Below are 21,451 nucleotides of genomic sequence, written 5' to 3'. Positions count from 1 at the left end.
CATGAGAAATATGTGCAATATCTAATTGAGTTAATAAAGAAATTGGAAATAAGTTAGTCGATATGCTAAGCAAAGAGATAAGCCATAATTGCTTTTGGCGATTTTATTACTTTTAAACTCTTAACTGAACTAAAAGGCGGGAAATCATATAAGGATATCAAAAGAATAATTTCGACTAGAAACTTAATTGATTCTAATCAGAGTCGTTTTCTTTTCTTTTTTTTTTTTTTTTTTTTTAAAAAAAAAGCAATGGTACTATCAGCTTCTACCAGATTGCTCCTTGCTAGAAACTACAAGCGAAATAAATATTATCCTATAAGTTAAGGAAATTGTTGAATATTGAACAACACTTTACGGAAGGAAACCTTTAAGTATCCAATTTCAAGAAGTTTAAAACTCTGTTACTGCTTTATTAGTTGAAAATTTGTAGAAAAATAATTTAATTTACAATTCGACTAGCATCTTTCTAGGAACTTTCCTGGTTTAGAAGAAATTATACATATTTTGGCACATATTTACTGTGTTACTTTAAGTAAAAGACAATTACTATTATGTAGTATAGCGCAATGGGTAATGAACCTCAAGAAATTATTAAAAAAAAAAAAACTATATTTTATTTCTATTTATTGTCTACTATTATGTCCTGAGAAATTTTCAACTTAGAGCACGTAACGAGAGTTACACATTAGCAAAGAAGACATCCAATTAAGTCGTGGGAGAGCAATATATGTCTTTTACCATCAAGATAGTATGTATTTGCTGATCAGTTTCTACAAAATGGGGAGTCTCTCTGTTTGTGATAGTATGTACTCGCTGATCAGTTTCTGCGAGACAGGAAGTCTCTGTGATAGTATCTATTTGCTGATCAACTTCTGCAAGAAGGACGTCTCTTTGTGATTGCGATAGTACCTACTCGCTGATCAGTTTCTGCAATATAAGAAGTCTCAGTGTTGGTGGTTGTGGGACAATATACAAGAGGCCGATAGTGCACTGGTTTCAGAAGGATGAGAGAGAAGGTACATATTATACTGAACTTGTATCAAGGGAGGGTTATTTTGGTACTTGTCAACTCATTTTTTTGCTCATTCAAGTTTCTTTATAGTCACACCTGCCAAGCTACGAATTATTTCTTTTCTCTGGTGTCTCATTTTTCGTTTAGTACTAAGGAGCAAACAATTTCCCACAGCTTTTGCTGGCGTATATTTTTATTTTTAAGAAGTTTATAAATTCAAAAATCTACTCAATTGCGTATATTTCTACTCGTTTCGTACGTAAATGCGTATAAAGAAGTTGAAGGAGTCTAGATTTTCATAGCTTACTTTAGATCTGACAGTGATAGTTTCCTGTCTTGACTCACATTAGTGGTTTTACTTAAATAAACTCCTATTTTAATGAGATACAAAGGTTGATCAGTTTCCATCGGAATAACTTGCTGATAGCGTCACCTGTTAAACCAGGTTTCACAGAATAACAAAATCGTAAGCACATATGTATCGGTCTCTCAGCTTAGCACAGTGAAGATGTGATAAGCAAACTCCTGCGGAAAAAAAAAAAATCTTTTGGGAAGGGTACATCGTGGCCCTTTCCCCATGTAAACTTCTCTTGATAGACGGGCTACTGTTAGTGTTATAATTAAACGTTATGCACAACAGCCTCCTCCACAACCCACATCGTACCAACCAATGAAATCGCATCCAATGAGGGTGTCAGTGAAACTCACAAACAATACCTAGGGTAAAGATTACCCAGGATATGGCGGTCTGAGAGGATCTAGTACCACAGCGTGTTATGGATGAACGATTATATTGCCTAATCAGCAACTGATCGTGCAATCCATCACAAATTGAAGCTGCAAACTATCCGCGAGGCCAGCGCGTATATGTTAACATCACAGTATATCGTGAAACGAAAGAGGAAGGCCAGAAGTCTGCTGGAAATTTGTTGTTACTACGGACGTACCATGGGTATACCTAGGCGACTGTGGAAGAGTTCGGGCCACCAACTACAAAGGTGATGAGAAAGATCTACGTCACTTTGTGCGCCAATGCAAAGGAAGTTTTTCGAAAGATTTTATCGTTGTTACTGGCTTTCGCTCCTGAGAGAAGCTCAAGATTCATAAGGTCGAAGAAAAAAACTCAAATAAATCAAGAATATGTCCTATTCCCAGTTTACCCCGACGAAATATCAGTTTTATGTGGCGATGACACCCATCATGTGAAACTGCACTAGGACAAAGCTTCAAGTCACACGGTAAAACCATCGTTGGCCTTTTTTATAGACGCATGAACTTTGCAACTGATATCCATGCTATTCCATTCGAAGATATTCCTGTAAAGAATCCAGTTGCTAGTCCCATGGATTACTGTGCTTTTGAACTTTCACCACGTTGGGTTTGCACGCTAAATAGCATCTGAAAAGCCTACAAGCAAGAGTGGGACAATATACCTCAGGTACAGCTACAATGAAGTATGCTGCAATGGAAATTGCGACGTCGTGCAATATTTCATATCGTTGGCCATTACATCGAGCATGATGATGGTGGCAGGCAACAATTTCAATTTGGTCCGACGCAAACAGATCAACCTCTGTAAGAGACTTTTGACAAGCAATGTTAATTCTCAACAGGGTTCAAACCTGTGCGTACATTTTTAGTCGAACTATAGAAATGCCGTGTACACAGACGTTCTTTCTAACTTTATCAGATCATATGCAATATTAATTTTATTATGAAGAAACCTTAGCAAATTACAATGCTTATCAAGTGATATACAGTGTTCAATGTTATGCAGTTTTGGCTGAAGTGATTTTATGCCCAGTGGAACAAATAGGATCCCTCGAGACTTCATTCTTAATACTTACCACAATTATACTTCTTCCAGGCCCTGTTAAAGATTTAAACAAATGAATATAATGTTTAATATTCTTTTTAAATACATGAACAATTACTTCTACACCTGCGCGTGTAGAAACACTTATGGAAAAACTGTCTTAAAAATTAGTAGTTCTTATGCTGCTGTTTCTAATACGATTATAACGACTGAGTAATTCTGACATCTCTGCACAGAGTATTCATTGGAAAGGAAAATTCCCAACAATTTACAAGCTACAAATGCAGTTCATTATATATTTACATTATTTCTATATAATTATTAAAACTCGAACTCTCACGGAAAAACAACAAAAGCTTTTCATATAGAACTCTGGCACCATACATACTACAATGTCGATCGCTTGAAGGAAAGAATGAACTTAATGTACAATTAAACGAAATATATTCAGGAATTCAGTACGAAAATACTTATAAACTCTGTAATGAGCATGATATTATTGGAAAGGTTCTTTAGAAATTTGTTGAAATAGGTCAAATGAAAGTGCGTTGATTTTTTCCTCCAACTCAATAAGCTTGAAGATGTGAGCTACATGCGCATGCGAAAAGCGTTTCGCAATAGAATATACGCTATCCCTCTGACAATATGTATTATTGTTCTAAATATGTGCATTTCGCGACAGCTACATATCTACCTTGCGTTTACCAATATCTACCTTCCAATGCCATCTAGATTACATCGTCTCCAAGTAGGGGAAGGTATCTTTTCGTTCGCATACTCCAGGAATAGATTCCGTTAAGGAATATAACTGCTAAATCTTACTCTAAACAGTCCGAATGACTGTTATTTTCTCTCTCCTTCACTGCAGCCTTTTCTAAATCCAGACATTATCGCCCCATTAGTTCTTCAGTCGTCCAAATCGTCTTAATAATTAATAAGCTGTAATAATTAACTGTAGGATACAAGAACTTTTTCGTTGTATTCCTTTACATCTGACACGTCATAAAATACACTAAAATACAAGTGCTCCTGCTTGGGAAGAGACTTCTACTAACTAGACCTGGGACTATCCTATTGCAATAGATGTTGCAGCAATTTTTTCCTTCTTCTTTTTCACTCTTAAAACATTGTTTGAAATAAATGATTTAGATTAATTTACGCTTTCTATAGGACCAGTAGTGAACAATTAATTTATGATGGGTATGGACCTTCCGTAAATCCTTAGCTTGAAACAGTTTTTTTTTTTTTTTTTTTTTTCCAAAAATACGGCGCACTATGAATTATAAATGCAAAGAATATACAAGAATTGTTCCAAAACAATTGTCAGTGGCGCTAGTATTTCTAAACAACGTAACGAGGCGACCCGACAACCCTATAGAAAGTAATTCAACTCGTTGTGTAACGATAACAACGCGCCGAGTGTATTTTGTTCACTAGTCTACGCTCAACAGCTGTGCGAAGAAGATGTGTTTGAGTTTTACACTTCATGGTTTTCGAGTTGTAAGTATAGATTGTCATAAACTCATTTATTCATTATTTTGGCTGTATGCAGCTCAAGCAGTTTAATTCCCTTTTTAATTAAAAGGATTGGCACATACTAGCAGACGTTGTTTCTATGTGTGTGTGTGTTCTCTCACTCAGAGGATGCATGTGGGTGGCGTGACCTTGATCGGCACTTCTTCAGCCAATCACAGCTCTGTCCGCTCTTACGTCACTCAACGCGTGAAACCCACGCGAACAGCGAGAGCCGAAGAGATTTAGCGGGAGGCAACTTTACTTGGCGCCGAACAGACGAATGCGTAACAGCTTATTCTACCCTGCTGCAACATTACACTGTGTAGTCATGTTCTTTGCATAGTGGAATCTAGTTATATTACACAAGATAAGAAACATCTATAAATATTATTGTCGTAATTGTCCTTTCCTAGTTTAAAGCTATGTAAGTATCAATATAATTAAAATTTTCGAATCGATTGACGAGTATTTTCTGCGATTGTGCATGTCATCTCCTCACGCCTCGTGGTGATTCGTTTAGGTGCATGGTGCAAAATTTATTTTTTACTTATTATTTGTGGAATTTGTTTATTTTCGAAAATATGATGCTGAATCTTTCGTGTTTATAAAGGTTGTACTTAGAATTTTTGCTTACGTGTAGTTGGCGTTGAAAGGAGTCATTTCGTATAATTACTTGTTTCATCGTCAACGCTCGAGCAAACGTCCTATTTACGACTATCTAATACAATGTTCGCTCTATCTGAATTAAGTAATCTGGTTAATCCTATGGAGTAAACATTATAAGATATAAAAACGCAGCAACGTTGTGCGATTCGATATTATGATCGAAGCTCTTTTATCGGCCTTGGCAACTGTAGAGGAAATGAAGAAAGTTTACATGATAGAATAATATTTTGTTGGCGTAAAGCGTTTGTTAAAGATCGTGAGTCAGCCGCACTATATCTGGCAGAAGAACTTAGGAAGAATGTGCTTTGACTGTGCAAATGGCAAAAAAGGATCTTCTGTGTGTTAACAGTACAAGCTGTTACTTCGAGAGAAAGCAGAAATATAATGCTACTGACAATAACTATTGTTAACTTTCTCGTAAAATAAATAAGTATGGTTAAAGTTTTGTAGCACCGAGAATTCTGTAACTAACTTATCTAAACTAATAATTAAAACTAACTTGAATAATGTTCCTTTCATGTGTTTTTTAGTCTCTTAATTTCAAGTGCTTCGCGCGGCATAAGCTTAAGAGGAAAAGTGTCCACGGGAAGACTTGAAATACAGGCTAAAAACACATGAAAGGAATATTCAGGTTAGTTTTTATTATTATTATTATTATTATTATTATTATTGTAATGAGTTCCATACACTCAATAACCAATTAACTAACCCACCTTGCAAAATGCTCTATTGTTAACTAATGAACTACACTCCTGCATCATTGTTGGGTTGGCTCATGGAGCTATTTGGCAGTACGAGCGCCACTGAGTGTTGGGGCAGTCCTTTTACTTTTTTTTTTTTTCCTCTTAGAATTTGAGGTCATTTTTCAGTATATAATTGTTCCTACTGATAAATCATTCAATTTTGAACTCATCAATATTCAAAATGCACTGAAACCCAATGCAACTACTTTTTCAGCATTTACGAGACTACGACATGTTTACAACAGGACTATGCCTTGCATGAGTGGACTCCATATATCTGTATCTTGTTTTTATGTGCGGAATATATTTAAAAGAAATAAACTGTGTAACACAGACAGCTACACGTTCATCTATTATAGAACCTAAACTAGTAAAATTCTGTATCTGAAAAGTGGAGCTTTAATAATTATACTATATAGTAACTACATAATTACTTATTGTGGTAAATAAGTAAATGTCGCGGTATTTATTTGTTTCGGTGTGATAGTGTCCAAAATCAGCAAATAGGAGTTTACACTGCTTGTTTTTTTAACAAAATGGAGAAGCTGCTACAACAACTTTTTCAATTATATATCAGAATATCACAAATGTTACGACCAAGGTGTAAAGAAGTGGAGAAATATCATAGGAGATATATTAAGATAGTTAAAAGGAAAACATTTTCATATTTTCTTACATGCATCATTTTCTGTAGCCGATTTAAAAAGTCAAATTCCTTTCTTTAAAATATTGTTCAAAACAACTCTGAACAAGCTCAACGGTTTTATTACGTACTTTTGTTCACATTATAGAACGGGCATAACGTGTGATCGCAACCAGACGTTTGTTTAATGCATCTTTCTGGTGTGATTTTGAATCATTCCTTCTTTATAATCTACACTCCGATGATGCTATGCTATCATTGTGACTAGTCCATGTTTCTTTCAGCTTTCGTTTAGTAATTGATAGGTCGCATTATTACTGATAGCTTTTCTTTTTCTTTTTTGAATCATTGCTAATAATATTTATATGAAAGGTTGTTTATGCATTTAGTAAATGTGCCCGCTTTTCTAAGGGAAGATGTAATATTACCGCAAAATATTACGAAGATAATAAGATTCTCGCTTTTGATTTAATAACGTCGTTGACGCTGATTCAAATTCAGCTGAGCTCTAGAAATCTTCCTCTTACAAAATAGCCCCTACTTAACATTATCGGTCTTAGAACATTTTCTTGCACCTGAAAATAAAAGAATAACTGAAATACCCGCTTCCCAAAATCCCCCCCCCCCTCCTAATAAAATTTTCCTGATTCGCTTTCTAGGAATCGTAAATGATAATTCCCTCTATTTCATTCCAGAAATCGTAGGCAAATTGTCAATCTCCCTCTCCCCAAAATGATTTTTCAGAAATTCGGTCCTAAATAACTTTTCGCAAATTCGACATCTAGTCTCTATTCATTGAATGAATAAACAATCTAATCAATTTCATGGAAACTTACGCAAAATCGGAATCTTCTCCGGAATAAATTTTACCCAAACTTGAACACGTAGCTAAATCGCTATCTAGCACCCTAAATCTCCATTCATTCTAATTCACGGAAACTATTGGACAAAATCTTCGACCACCTTCTGCTGCACCGAAATGAGTTTCCAAAATTCACTCCTACATTATTTTTTCCAACTCGAAACCTAGATAAAGGACTTCTTCTATTCGAAAACGGTCGTTTATCTCATTTCATACAAACCATTAGGCAAAATCAGCTTTGTCCACACTTCATTGCAGCCAATACTTTTGAAGTGACTAACTTCGTGCATGTATATGGAAGTATTGTATTATCGAACACGGAAATGTTTCAGACACCAATTTCATGCAGTTAATACCCATCCCTTCAAAAGCTTTGTTTCGTTGGTTAATACAAGATCCTCTACTACTGTTATTGCTCAAAGCGTTCACCCGTATTGATTCATGAAAAAGAAGCAGAAAAGAGAATAAAAATTACTAGTATCATGTGAACAAAAATCCTACAGATACCAAATTTCGTGCCATTACGTCTGTCCATTCTGTTGGTGTCTCAAAACTCATTCTGATGTATGTATTAATTAAATGATATGACTACCCTTACATTCTCAATGTATATGTAGTATTCCAGCTGAAATAGTTTCGGAAGCCGCTGCTGCTTTCATCTTCAATCGCTCCAAGTACGAAGAACAATGAACAAACTAACATATTTATGGGTCCACTAAATAAAACGTAAATAATGATATGTTGGCTAACAAACAACCCTATCAGTCAATTGGACTTAAAAATATCACAAAAACTAATTAAATAAGACTGAAATTTATCCACAATCGAATCATCACTTCACACAATGTAAATCACGTACATTTTACATCTTTATAACCTGGCTCCCTCATGGCTATATGACGTACGCGCCTTCGGCGTAGGATACCAGGATTCGATTCCTGATGGAAACTCATATGGTTTGGATCTCATGTCAAGCTGCACGTCTACGTCCCATATACCCTAGCTTCACTGCTGAAAAGGACGTTAATAACACTATGACTATTATGGCCAACTGTTCAATTATTACATCCCTGTGCTTATAAATGTGAGCTTATATAATACATTTAATAAGTAAAGCAAACTTGATGAATCTTAAATTTTCAAGTGAAATCATTACAAAAAATACAATCCCAACTCTTGTCAAACTTACTTTAATCCAAATTGAACTCCAGTTTCTTCATTCTTATATAATAAGGTTTGATGTAAATTTAGTGTATTCGTCGTTTTTCCTTGGGGCGTCTTCGGATGAAATCAGCCACAGTTTTTGAAAATATTCTTGCTGGAATAAACACATTTGCCCAGTAAATTTAGTCATTTCATTTAATTAAGAAAAGTAGGCCAAACGATTTCTGTATTTCATTTTAGCTTTTTAATTTTTTTTTTTTTTTTTTTTTTTTTTTTTTTTTTTTTTTTTTTTTTTTTTTAGCAAATGCTACGTTACCGTCAGTGTAGAATACTCTCAACTGTATTAAGACCAATTAAATAAATAAATAAATAAAAACCATTAATGAAATTAACTTCTTAAGCTTTCGATCGTGAATAGATTTTCTTCAGATCATAGAGAAGACGATAGATGAAGACAAAGAAGAAAATTTCACGAATATAGAGAACGTTGTACACCTCTTGGATAGCATAGGTTTGCCTTAATTGATTCTTACTCGAACTTGTTTACAGTTTTATTGTTAATATATTTGTAGGTTGAAAATTCAACTTTTCTACCGACTACCGAACAATGCGAACTCAAATCTTTTCTTAACGTTAATCCTGAGACAGGAAGAAATAAAATTTAAAAATACACCTACATAAATTAAGTAAATTAGAATCGAATTCCACTTCTCTATTGTGCCAGTTATACAAACTAAAAGTGCTTTGACATTTACAGCACACAAAGTCCTTTTTTCTTTTCTAATCTTCATATCAACCTTCTACCATCATGTTTATATTGAGAATAATTCAGGGCCTTACCTTTGAATATCGAACTCTGCCTTGATCATGACTCCTTAAACAAGATGTAAACCAAAATTTTACAGATCGACGATGGCTTTCTTTTCTAAAGTACAAAGCGGCTAGACACAGTACAGCTGCACTGATCATCACACCCAGGACGATGCCAACTGTAAAAATATATATTTATAAAATAATACTTACATAAACATTTACTAGCGCTTAATATTTTGTACGATCTTTGAAATACGTATTTCTGTATTATATAATTAACGAAACTATTTTTAAGCCATGCTTATTGCTCAATGATGCAACATGGTAAAATCCTTTCACACGTCGTTACAAAAAATATATGGATCTCTTCATCCAACCTAAACTTCCTTTTGCAATTGCTTTTATCCGAAAGATAAAAGAAAAATGTAAATTTCTATATGAATTTCTGAAATAAGTAAACATTTAAAGAAGTATTTTTCAGGACTTTTCGAAATACCATTTATTTAATGAGATGAATTGGATATTGTATGATTTGCATGATCACTGCTTTTATTCTAGAAAATCAGCCTGTTAGTAAAGTTCGATAAATTATTAATTCAGTTTTTGGTTATTTATAGAATTAAAATTACATAAATTATTCAGTAAAAGTTTATTTATTTATTTTTTTTAATAGTGTTCAGGGTGGCAACAAAAATTACGGAAAAGAACTCCCTGACCTTTTCCGGCTTTGCAGAACACTTTTTTGAAATTCGCACCTACCGAAGATCTGGTGTGTAAAAAATCGGTTATTTCCTCCTTTAACTAATATATATAAAATTAGAACCATCAAAAGGTGTTCTCAATATATGGACGCTTGATTGTCCAAACACAGCAGCTAGGCTGTAGTATAAGCCATATGGTCTGAGTGGAGAGCACCGACTTCTGGAGTGGAAGAGTGTATGACTGTTCTGAAAAGCGGATTAGGTAGCGTAGTGGTTAATGCATCGGCACGCTAGTCCAAGATCCCGGGTTCGAGTTTCAGTCCAGTCAGTCACTTTTTCATTCTTTGTGTGTGATTGAATTTGCACCTACAGAGGATCTGGTGTGTAAAACATTCGGTCGTTTCCTCCTTTCATTAATATATTTTGAATTAGTTCAGCTAAAAGAGATTTCATGTGATTCACTCCAACATCAGAGCCTGCAGAAATATAAAGATCCAAACACGAAAGAGCTCTAGTCAATTCATAATTTAAAAATGACTTCTTCAGAAGTTCAAGAACAAATTTCTGTAGGCACTTTGAGGAATTCTGACAAAAATGCAAAATGTCCAAATCCGTTGACTGACATTTCTTACAGGCAGTATTTGTAGCAAAACCAATGTAAACATTTTTCATAGAAAGATTTTCTTCGTTTTCCACACCAAATCGCATACATGAACTGGAAGAACTAAAAATTTCAGTTTTTACATTTTATTTTTATTTATTTATTTATTTATTTACTTTTATCGCGTCCAATAAAGTGTTGTAACGAAGTGGACTCAGACGGGAGTCAATCTGAAATTCGAGAGCAAAGGTTCTACTTCTGAAGCAAGTGTTTTAGAAAATGCAAGTTTACGAATAAGTATTTTATCTTCTTCCCCCATACCGGACATGATCTGATAGTTTGAAGAGCTTGGAACTTCCTTATCCTGAATATAGAACAGAATATACGGATAAGTACCTTATATAAAGGTGGAATCTGACCACAGCAAATCACGTGATAAAAATGATTTAGTTAGATTTCACTTTTCTTTAAAGCAACGCAGTTCCTTAAGTTAGAATGAATGGCATTCAGATGGATAAATGTTGATGGCACACTGGGCAACACTACTATTTTCAAGCCAATACAGAATAAAATTTCAATGGAAAATTTTTTGAGCCTCTATAGGAGTATATTCAGCATGGTATGCTGGAACATCCTTGAATAAGGTAAGCAGAATTCTTAGAAATTCAACGATTCTCCAAGATCGTTTCCTCAATTCTAGCCGTACGTACATGCTCCACGCAACGTAAGTAACGCACAGCTTCCTATATCAAGTATTGTAGGATCATTTGGCGACATCTTGATATCGGATTTGAAAATTATTTATTTGCCAAAGTTCCAGATACAGCAAGGCAGCCATTTTACATTGAAACTATATAACATATAAAGGTCCATAAGTGTAGCAATAACAAATTGAAATAAAACTATTTGGGTTCTATATGTGTAGCAATAATTTCCTGTCGGAATACATTCTCACATTTAAAAATATCCACGTCAGAAGCAATGGAGTTAAATTCAGAAGCCAGTCTATGGAACAAAGAACGCTGAATAATTGATAATCGAGGCGTGTTGCAATGAAGTAGTTCACTATTTCTAGTTCTTCTTGCAGGTACCCGAATATTAAATTTAGAGATTAGTTCTTCAGTTCTAAGTTTCCCATTTAGAATTCTATGGAGAAACATCATATCAAGTAGCATGCGACGAGATGAAGGTGTACGGGTACCAAAAACAATCAACAATTCAGGTTTACTTAAACAGCGTACAGAAGGTATTCTTTTTCCTGACAATAACAAGAAAGAAATTTAGAACTGAGTCAATGCGAGAGAGATTTGATACGCTAGCCATACTCCAAATGGTGGAACAGTACTCTATTTTGGTTGAAATAAACGTTTTATAGAATATACTTAAAGCTGTAATATCCCTAATCTCTGTAAACCTGTACAGGAGACCTAATAATAGCATAGCACTCTTGGTCATGGCAGCAATGTGATCAGTAAACAGAAGTCTTTCGTCGAACACAACCCCGAGATCCTTCTGAGATGAGTCCTTAGCAATAGGATCATCTCCAATGAAGTAGGTAGAAGGGATTTTGTTTTTCTTTAATGAAAATGTAATAGTAGAAGATTTTAAGAGATTTACTTTTAGATTCCACACTACACCAGTCCAGAAGATCTAAGAGTTTTTTTTGCAGTTCAATCACATCTTGAGCTGTCCTAATTTACCGAAATAATTTGCAGTCGTCAGCAAAGAGAAGAATTTTGGTGTCAGATAACTTAAGATAAGACGGGAGATCACCTATGAAGAGATGGAAAAGAAGTGGACCCAGAACACTACCCTGGGGAACACCAGAGAGAACAGGAACAAAATTCGAAGCAGATCCAGAGAGAACAACACGTTGTTCACGTTCAGTGAGATAGTCTCGTAACAATGAGAAGTTGCCGTAAATATTAAATCTATGTGCTAGTTTATTAAGAAGAAGCTTAGGGTCAATGCGATCAAAAGCTTTAGTTAGGTCTAGATAGATTACATCAAGTTGTGTATTATTGGACAGAGATTTAAATGCTTCCGAAAGTAATAAAGATAAATTTGTGAGAGTAGGACTGCCAGGAAGAAAGTCATGTTGAGCAGGATCTAAGTAGGGTGAAACAAATTTATGCAATCTATCTGTGATTATTTTCTCGCACACCACAGAAAGGATGGGCAAGAGAGAAATGGGTCTGTATGATGAAACATTGTTCGCGCTGCCAGATTTCAAAATAGGTACAATATATTAGCCTGTTTCCAAGATCTAGGGAAAACACCTTCACTAAAGCATCTATTTAAAAATTGTGATAAAGGATTGGCCAGAGATTCTGCAGTATTACGTAAGAAGATTGAACTGATATTGTCAGGACCAGAAGAACGATTCAAAGGTAAAGAAGAAAGAAGATGCCTTACCTCGTCAGGAGAAGTACTGAGTGAAGACAACGAATGTGAACAAACTTGCTGAACAGGAGGAAGCGGCGTAGGAGTAGTCTGAACACAAAAATTCGTGTAGAAATAATCACTAAAAATATGAACTCTATTTTCACCAGTTGCAGCAATCGAGTCGTGAAAAATTTCTTCAGGAATGCGGGAAGCACTTCTTTAATTTATGAGGGACCAAAATCTGTTATGCAGAAATGTAAAGTTTAGATTAAAGACCATCCATTGAAGTTTGATCTTTTTTTTTTTTTTTTTAATTTTATTTCAAGAGTGAAAGCATCTCTTTGAAGCAATTAAAAAGGTAGAAGCTGCAGAATTCCCTAAAAACACTCATGTCAAATAACGCTGGATACTTCCGTTTTTGCGGTATCCTAGAATTGTATATTTGTCTCTTTCAACAGCTGAATTAGTTTACTTCTAAAGTATAGTGATAACCCATAACCTAAGTGTGCTATTTTGTCATTTTCCAGGCGCTTTCATATCTTCAGTAGCAGTGCGCACTGATATATGGAATTACACTTTGAATATATCATAACAATTCTACTTTTATAATGTTGTCTTTTACTGAGAATTCCTGTAAACTCTTTGTTTCATCTCCGAACTCGTACCCACTTGCATCTCAGAATCCACATTTGAGCACGCAACATCAAAAACCTTTAAGTTCTTACAGTTGATGTGCAAATGGGATGACACTCCAAGTCAGAAGGTACTGGTTTATTTTCGATTTACAAAGGCATACCTGTTCCAATAACTGAAATGGACGTGACCATCTCTTTTACCTATCATGTGACTTGCTACTGCTTGCCGTCCTATGTAACTCAGCGAAAAGATGCTTCGGCAAATGTTGCAGTGAGTAAAAGATTTGCCACCTGGTACTTCACTGATCCATGATAAAGAATCATCTAATAATCAGGAAAGATTGAACGTGGTCTTGGAATATTAGGAAACTTATACGCTCATTATCTGCACAGGAATACTAGATATAACGAACACCCAACACCATAACTACAGCACCTTTACACTTTCAATTCTGACTCTGCAACTTGAACTACGCTACACCAGCACAAAGCTATTACTATGTATTCCGCCCCTCTGCTTCTTGATCGCTTTTCTGCACAGCAATATGCTGTCGTAAATAAAAACTTGTTGACACCACGCACCCTGCCTCGATCCACTGCATACATCAACTTGCATTTGCTACTTCTTTACCTTTTGGGAGCACAGACAATTTTTGTATTTAGTATAGACATTTAAGCATTGTTAAGTTCCTAACTAGGAATGATTCCAAAGTTGAACCTTGAATTTCGGGATAACCTCGGGTTCCAGAACAAGTTTCCGTTCAGTAGCGTAGCAACAGAGTAGGCAGGGTAGGCATTGCTTACGGGAGCTGCGCATTTCGGTACATTAGGGGGTGCCCCAGGTTTATAACAAAAAAGAAGCAAATTATATAAATGAAGCCCCAAGTTTCCGCGGTCTTCAGTTTCGAACATTGCGAGAATAAAAATTCCTACTCACATCGCTCGCAGTTTATTACATTATTGGCATTACTGTAAACTTATCGAGGTTATAGCACTGTAAGATTAAGAAATTAATCCCCCTGTACGATACACCAGTCCTATATTACATTAGTGAGCTTACTAAATTTAAATAAAATTCCCTGCGCACCAGGCTTTCAACAATAATGACAAATTCTATGACCTATAAGATCTGGATTAAAACGAGTTTAAAAAAAATTACCATGATTATGAGGCACAGCACAATTGCCAAGTGCTGTGGGTACACAGAACCATGCACAAGCATTAAGGATTTGGCAAACCGGTAACTGCCCGGGAGCCAACGTCAGGGGCGCCCAAACGAGCACCTCAAAATAAATTTTCGTACGAATTTTCTAATATCACTGTAATAAAATGTAAAATATAGGCTACAATTATGCAGGGGACGACAAAAAGACACTTTGGCTGGGTGAAAATTTTGCCTTCGTCGGCTCCTGATACTGACTAAAATGACGTAATGTTAAATGGATGAGGAGGATACTGACCAAAAATCGACCAAGTAAGCATCATCATTTGCTATGTTCAGTTATCTTCGAAACCTAGTGATCATTTCCCCAGTTCAACATTGTAGAAAGCTTCCTTGGATTTTATGATAAAGACGAACACTGTACAGAAAATTATGAAGATTTAATACTAAAAGTTCTATTAGAAAATGAGATTGACATTAAGAAGTGCAGCGAGCAAGGCTACGATGGAGCAGCAGTAATGAGTGGTCATATTTCTGGCTTGCAAACACGGATTCAAAAACATGCCAAGAATGTCATACATGATCACTGCGCAGCACATAATCTGAACCTCGTGTTATCGGATGCTGAAAAGTTAATACAGAAGCTGTTAATTTCTTTGTCATCCTACAAGATATAGTATATGTAATTTCTTTGGTAGCAGCGGGAAACACTGGAAGGCTTTACAAGACTGTATTCCCAAGGATACATCTCCGGAAAATGAAACGACACTGAAGAAACTCTCTCAAACACACTGGGATTCAAGTCATAATGCCGTGTTTGCACTAAGAAAGAGATATGCGGACGTTATGAAATGTCTCAATGTCATGTGCCTTATTGGAACAGAATAAAAGAACGGATAGAACCAGCTTGTTATAAACGAAAAATGGAAAGGTTCGATTTCATGGCAATGCTTGTATTGTGGGAAAAAGTTCTAAGAAGTATTAATTTTGTGTCGTCAAAAAGCTGCAGAGCCCTAGTAGGTATGTGTTTGTCAGAGTGTCAACGAGAGCTGAAAAGATGTACAGCAGTGCATGATCTTAGAAAGAATATGTCTTAAATATTCGAGGAAGCCAGTGCTTTTGGCGCGCAAAATTTGGTATTTCCGATAAGTTAGAAGAAAGAAGGAAGCTAGTGCCAAAAATATCCTTTGATGAATTGGCACAAGATACGTGATTTACGGACGCTGTCAAAGAATTTGAGATCAAAGTGCTATTGCCTATCCTCGACTCCATACTAGTAAACATAAGGTTACGCTTCGAAGGTATGAGGGAAACTTTGTAAAAAAAAAATCTTATGCCCGTCAATGTTACGAACCCTCCTGACGAAGAGGTCACCAAGCAGTCTTATGACTTTGCGCTTCAGTATGCGGACGATTTATCCAGTGACTTTCCACGAGAAATGTTGACTTTCAGAGACACAATCCCGGTGTCTTTCAATTCACAAAGAGATTCTTCATTCTACTACCGACTCTAATCTCAGCATTTCCAAGTCTGGTGACTGCGCTTTGCTGGTATGTAACTCTTCATGTTACAGTTGCAACTGCTGAGCAATCATTCTCAAAGTTAAAATTAATCAAGACATATCTCAGAAACAGTACCTATGACCCAAGAATCTTTGGGGTTGACCATTCTGAGTATTGATCGAAAAAGAGCTCATGAATTGGATATATCTGATCTGATAAAAGAATTTCCAGAAGCAAAATGAGAAAGAAACACTTCTGACCTTGTATACAGTTTGTTGATGTAAAGAAAAAAACTGAAAATAGAAAAAGATGCTTATAAGCGGTTTCACAAGGTTTATTATTCATTTTGTAATTATGTAAAATTGCATCATACTATATATATTCATTTGAAATTCTTTTGTTAATACTGTTTGACACATTATTGTTTATTTGCCTTGCACTGAAAGAAAAACCTAATTTTACATGAGTATATTTTTAATAAACAGGGCACTCTGCCTTGTTTACTTTTAAAAAATGTACCACAACGATATAAAAAGAAAAACGGTCAATACCGTCCCACTGATAATTTTCGGTTTATGGCCGTTTCTGCTCGGAGCCTATTCGATAGGCGAGAGGGCGCCACTAGGGATGTTGCCTAGTGGCGCCAAAGGCCATTGTTACGCCACTATTTCAGTTCCTTGCACGGAAGTGACCCCACCTCTTCATGGTTGGAAATATAGAGCAACTTCACTTATATATCCTATATATCAAAGTGCTATGCATGACTAGTAGATTAAGAATATGATATATGCACTATCCAATTATATCCTACATCAAAGTAATAAAACCAAAAAATATTATTTCAGTATAAATACCTTATATTAGTAGACCTATAAAGTTGAGAAAAGCATATATTCAGTCAACAGCAAGTCATTTGGTATCACAACTAATGTGACTCGTTGTTATGGCTAGATGTGACACATTCAGTATTCGTATTTCAATTTCTATATTTTCCTCGATTTCACCTATATACGTTATCGGATCAGTACGTTCATTATATATTCGTCAACTGCTCATACCACGGGAAACTAGTCGTAGTGATGATTGGAGCTCATTTACTCGATCCGAACAGCTCTTTCTTTGTAACTAAATAAACGTGATTAACCCGACTGGTCACCCTTCAGGCTTTAAGCCCTCTAGCCACGACAAGGCCCCGGCTGGATGTTATTTGCCGGAGCTTGGCTTTTGTTTTTGGCTATGTGTGAGAGCCATGTAACTCTCATGTCATAGTCCTCGCAAGATGGTGCTATCAGGACTTGCTTTGTGTTTTTAAGGTCCACGTAACTCACACTGTCTCATGACTACTCTACGGCGTGATAGTGAGGTCCACTAATATCAGGGGTGCCCACAAGGGGGGGCTATGACGCAAACTGCGTCATTGAAATATTGTGGGGGGGTTAAAAATCCATATAAATATGTTTGATGGGGGGGGGGGGTAAAATTAATCGAAAAGAAGATTTTTTTCATGGAAGAACACCTACGGATAGACAATTGGGGGGGTGCGTCATGGACATAAGGGGGGGTGGGCACCACTGAATATAGGATATTTATAGTGATATAACCAAGTTTTCAGTTTGTTACCTTGATATATTTGGGTAGTGCATATTATACTTTTAATCTAGTAGTCATGCGGAGCACTTTGATATATAGGACATATAGGTCAAGTTTTATATATTTCCAACCCCTGAAGGGGTGGAGTCACTTCCAGGCAAAGAATTAAAACCTGTTTTGGAACCTGCTCGACAAACACTTTCAGGATATATATACAAGTAGGTTATCCTCAGATTCAAGATTTAACTTTGGAATCATTCCTAGTAAGATAAGAAATAAAAATGTTGAATTAAAGCACGTAAATAATGAAACACGATCGCGCGCTTAATACTCGACAAAAAAGCGTATACACTCATTCTCAGGTTACTTTATTCATTTGTAATTTCTTGTAATAATGTCTTCATCACTTTGTATTAACTATTAGCTTTGCAACTCTGGGTATTTACAAAATTCTATTTTCCAGTAACGAATAGTATCGCAAAAGTAAACTAAATTCCCATGCAAAAAGCGAGCAAAGAAGAGCTTATTTCTGAGAAAAATAAAATCGTGTCCACGGTGCCTTATTACATAATTTCCGAACGCGCCTTACGGTTATTGACAGACGAAAACTAATTGCTTAACATTTATGCTTCACATTAAAGTATTAGTTTAACGTCCTACAATTGAGATAGTAATTACTGAGTTAATGGTATAACGACAAGAATGTGAGTAGGGAAAGAAACGAAAGAATCCCGAGAAAACCTGAAACTCGATGTTTATTTACCACAAAACTGATATCGTGCATCCATTGTTTGAATGCACGAACTTCAGCCTCAGCCGAATTACGCCACCGAATTAGTATTTAAGTGGGTACTAACATGCACAATATTTCAAACCTGCAATCTGAAATATGACTGATCGTTTCGATCAGTTTTCTTCATTAAGTTGTGGTAATGAACATTCAGTAAGAAGGAATCTGTTTGCTTCCTTAGTTCCAGAACAAGAATTTTGGCGAAAACCAAGGTATAGAAAAGCAACTTAGGAACATGATGGATATGTCACTTTTTTTTTTTTTTTTCCTATAGTAAAGGCATGAAGATTTCAACATTGAAACAAAAATTGCGCATCATAAAACTTCGTTGCTTCCAGAGTGTACTGGAATCAAATTATTAATATTATTTTACGATAATTTGAATCGCAAATTCTGACTGTCCTCTTTTCCGTCTTCCATTTTACTGCGAAATGCTAAATAAAGAAATACAATCTTTTATGTACTTTTGAAGAAGAGTGCTAGCGGATGTGTCCTCATGGAGATAGACCCTCCAACCACCAAAACCATTCTTGTGACCCTCTCTCAAAAGTTGCATTCCAGTTACAAAATATTTTTTTAAACATCTTATCTGAAAAAATCTTGTTTTATAGAACTTTGAACACTTCATACCAGGATTGAAAAAGCATAAAAACTTTGGCTCAAAGAATGACTAAAGGGAGAGAGAGAGAGATTGAAACTTTATTTGGACTTATGTTCCACAAATATTGTTTCCAAATTGTGCCTCATTTTGAGTGGCAGATTCTTTTAAAATTAAAATAAACAATGTTCTTTTAACTTATGAGACGGGTCATCAGAATTAAATAATTACAAATGTATAACTATTGATGAAAATGATTAAGTATGTGCCTATAAATGTATAACAATAAATATTACATTATAAGCACATAGTACACTTTTGTATCTATAAACGTATCCCATATTTAAAGATCAAGAGTGTGACGAAATGAGTACTGACCTAACGAATAGGTTGATGTGTAACTTTATCAGCTATTTCCGTAAACACATGAGCACGAGCATTAAAATACATTATAATAAAAACAAAGACACTCAAATACGAATAACCGTATTCCAAAATTCTTTCATTTGTGTAATAAGCTACCCTCACTTATACAAAACAGGAAATTTCGATAAAAATCGAAACTAGTGGGAACGAAAAAAAAAAAAGTTGGAATTACGTGTGCGTTGTAAATGAACTTCCCATTGGGTCGTTGATACAACTACATTTTGTGGATGATTTGTTATACAGGAATAGTGGAAAACACACGTCAAGTTTCTAAGTTTGTGGTTGCCAATTAAAAAAACAAGCACTCAACTATCTGAAACCGTCTTAAAATTTTCATTTCAAATATATTGTTGAAAAATCTCATTCTTAGCAAATTGAGTTTCCTTGACTCTTAGCAAAAGTCCCAGCTTTTCCCTGTATTCTCAAAATTCCCCGGATTGTCGCCACCCTGATGTTATTTGTTTGAATTAAATTATACGGTTTGGAAGAAAAATTCGGTAAATACTACTGTATTTTTTTAATGTATGATAGAGCATTACGTTAATAACTTGTGTGACTAATAGTAATTATGTCTTAAATAGGAGATAGTTAACTCGCACTACACTACTGACCACTTTTTATGAGCGAACTTTTAATATGTATAATTCCAAAACTTTTGAAATATATACAGGTTGAGTCAAAATCTTTACTACTACTTATAAAATTAAAGCGAGTATAGATAGCCTGAATTGGTAATTATAGGGACACGTTAGATCGACTGAGGAGGGGGGGATATCAGGTGAACTGTTATTACCATCTTGCTGTCCACCATTTTGAATCTCACTCGAAAAGTTTAAATGGAAAGGAAGTCATGTGGTACATGAAACAGGGCTAGAATTTTAAGAGAAACACAATGGTGTAATCAGTTTCAACATTACTGTAATAACTTTGAAGTTATAATCACGTGTGACTCAAATTTATTTATGTCCAGGTGCTGAACCACGTTATTAGCCAAAGTCCACTGCATCGAGATCGTCAAGATGTGGGGTGATAGAAGTGCCCGTGCTGTAGCTCGTGATTTCAATGAAAGGTATCCTCAACATGCTTGTTTCGCACGTTACAGTGGCACAGTTACTGACCAAGTTTGACAGGTACAGTCAAGGACAGGCCACGATCAGGTAGACCCAAACTCCCACTGACGAAGGCACAGCTACGGCAGTGCTCGCATCGTTCGTTATGTCTCCACAGCGCAGCACACGCCGATTATCACTGGAATGCCACGTCGGCGAAACTTCCATTTGCAAGGTGTTAACGACGCGTGACATTCTTATAAGCAATATCTTTCTAAGGATGACCCAGATAGAAGACGTATTGTATTGTCAGTATTGTGAATAGACGTCAGTATTGTGAATGGGCAGTGGAACAATTGCGGCAGGACCTTAATTTCGCAATGCAAATTTTACATACCGATGAAACAAATTTTTGTTACAGAAGATGTAAACAAACAAAATCTACGCTACTGTCTCCAGATAACCCCAGTGGACAGATCCGTCTAAAATGGTTGATGCAGGAAAAAATATGGTTTGGGCAAGGATCTGGGGGACACTATCATTGACCCACTTGTTATCCCTAGCACCTTAACTGCAAAGCGTTACTTCGACATGTTAAAACAACTCATTCTTCCCTCAGAGTGGGCCCGGAATAGAAGCTTTCCTTATTTTACTAACGTGATGGCGTTTCACCTCATTATGGATTGCACATTCGTCAGTATCTGGATGAACAATTTTCTGGTCTTTGGATTGGTCGACGTGGGTCAGTTCATCTAGAGGCAATGCTATATGCCGAAAA

The 21,451-nt window shown here is 35.8% G+C and overlaps 1 protein-coding gene across 1 annotated transcript in view; it reads right to left on the bottom strand.

Annotated features, from left to right (window-relative positions):
- The window catches only part of Lerp (lysosomal enzyme receptor protein), a 502,993-nt gene that overhangs the window by 8,308 nt on the left and 473,234 nt on the right, over positions 1-21,451 (bottom strand). The window contains exon 22 of the mRNA XM_081729164.1: positions 9,262-9,410. Coding sequence (XP_081585290.1) covers positions 9,262-9,410 — 149 coding nt within the window. The remainder of the gene's footprint in view (positions 1-9,261; positions 9,411-21,451) is intronic.

This window comes from Thermobia domestica, chromosome 10 (genome assembly GCF_964235325.1).
Source record: "Thermobia domestica chromosome 10, izTheDome1.hap1.1, whole genome shotgun sequence".
Classification (NCBI taxonomy): Eukaryota; Metazoa; Arthropoda; class Insecta; order Zygentoma; family Lepismatidae; genus Thermobia; species Thermobia domestica.
The sequence above is the reverse complement of the archived record's forward strand: the minus strand, read 5'-3'. Positions and strand labels throughout refer to the sequence as shown.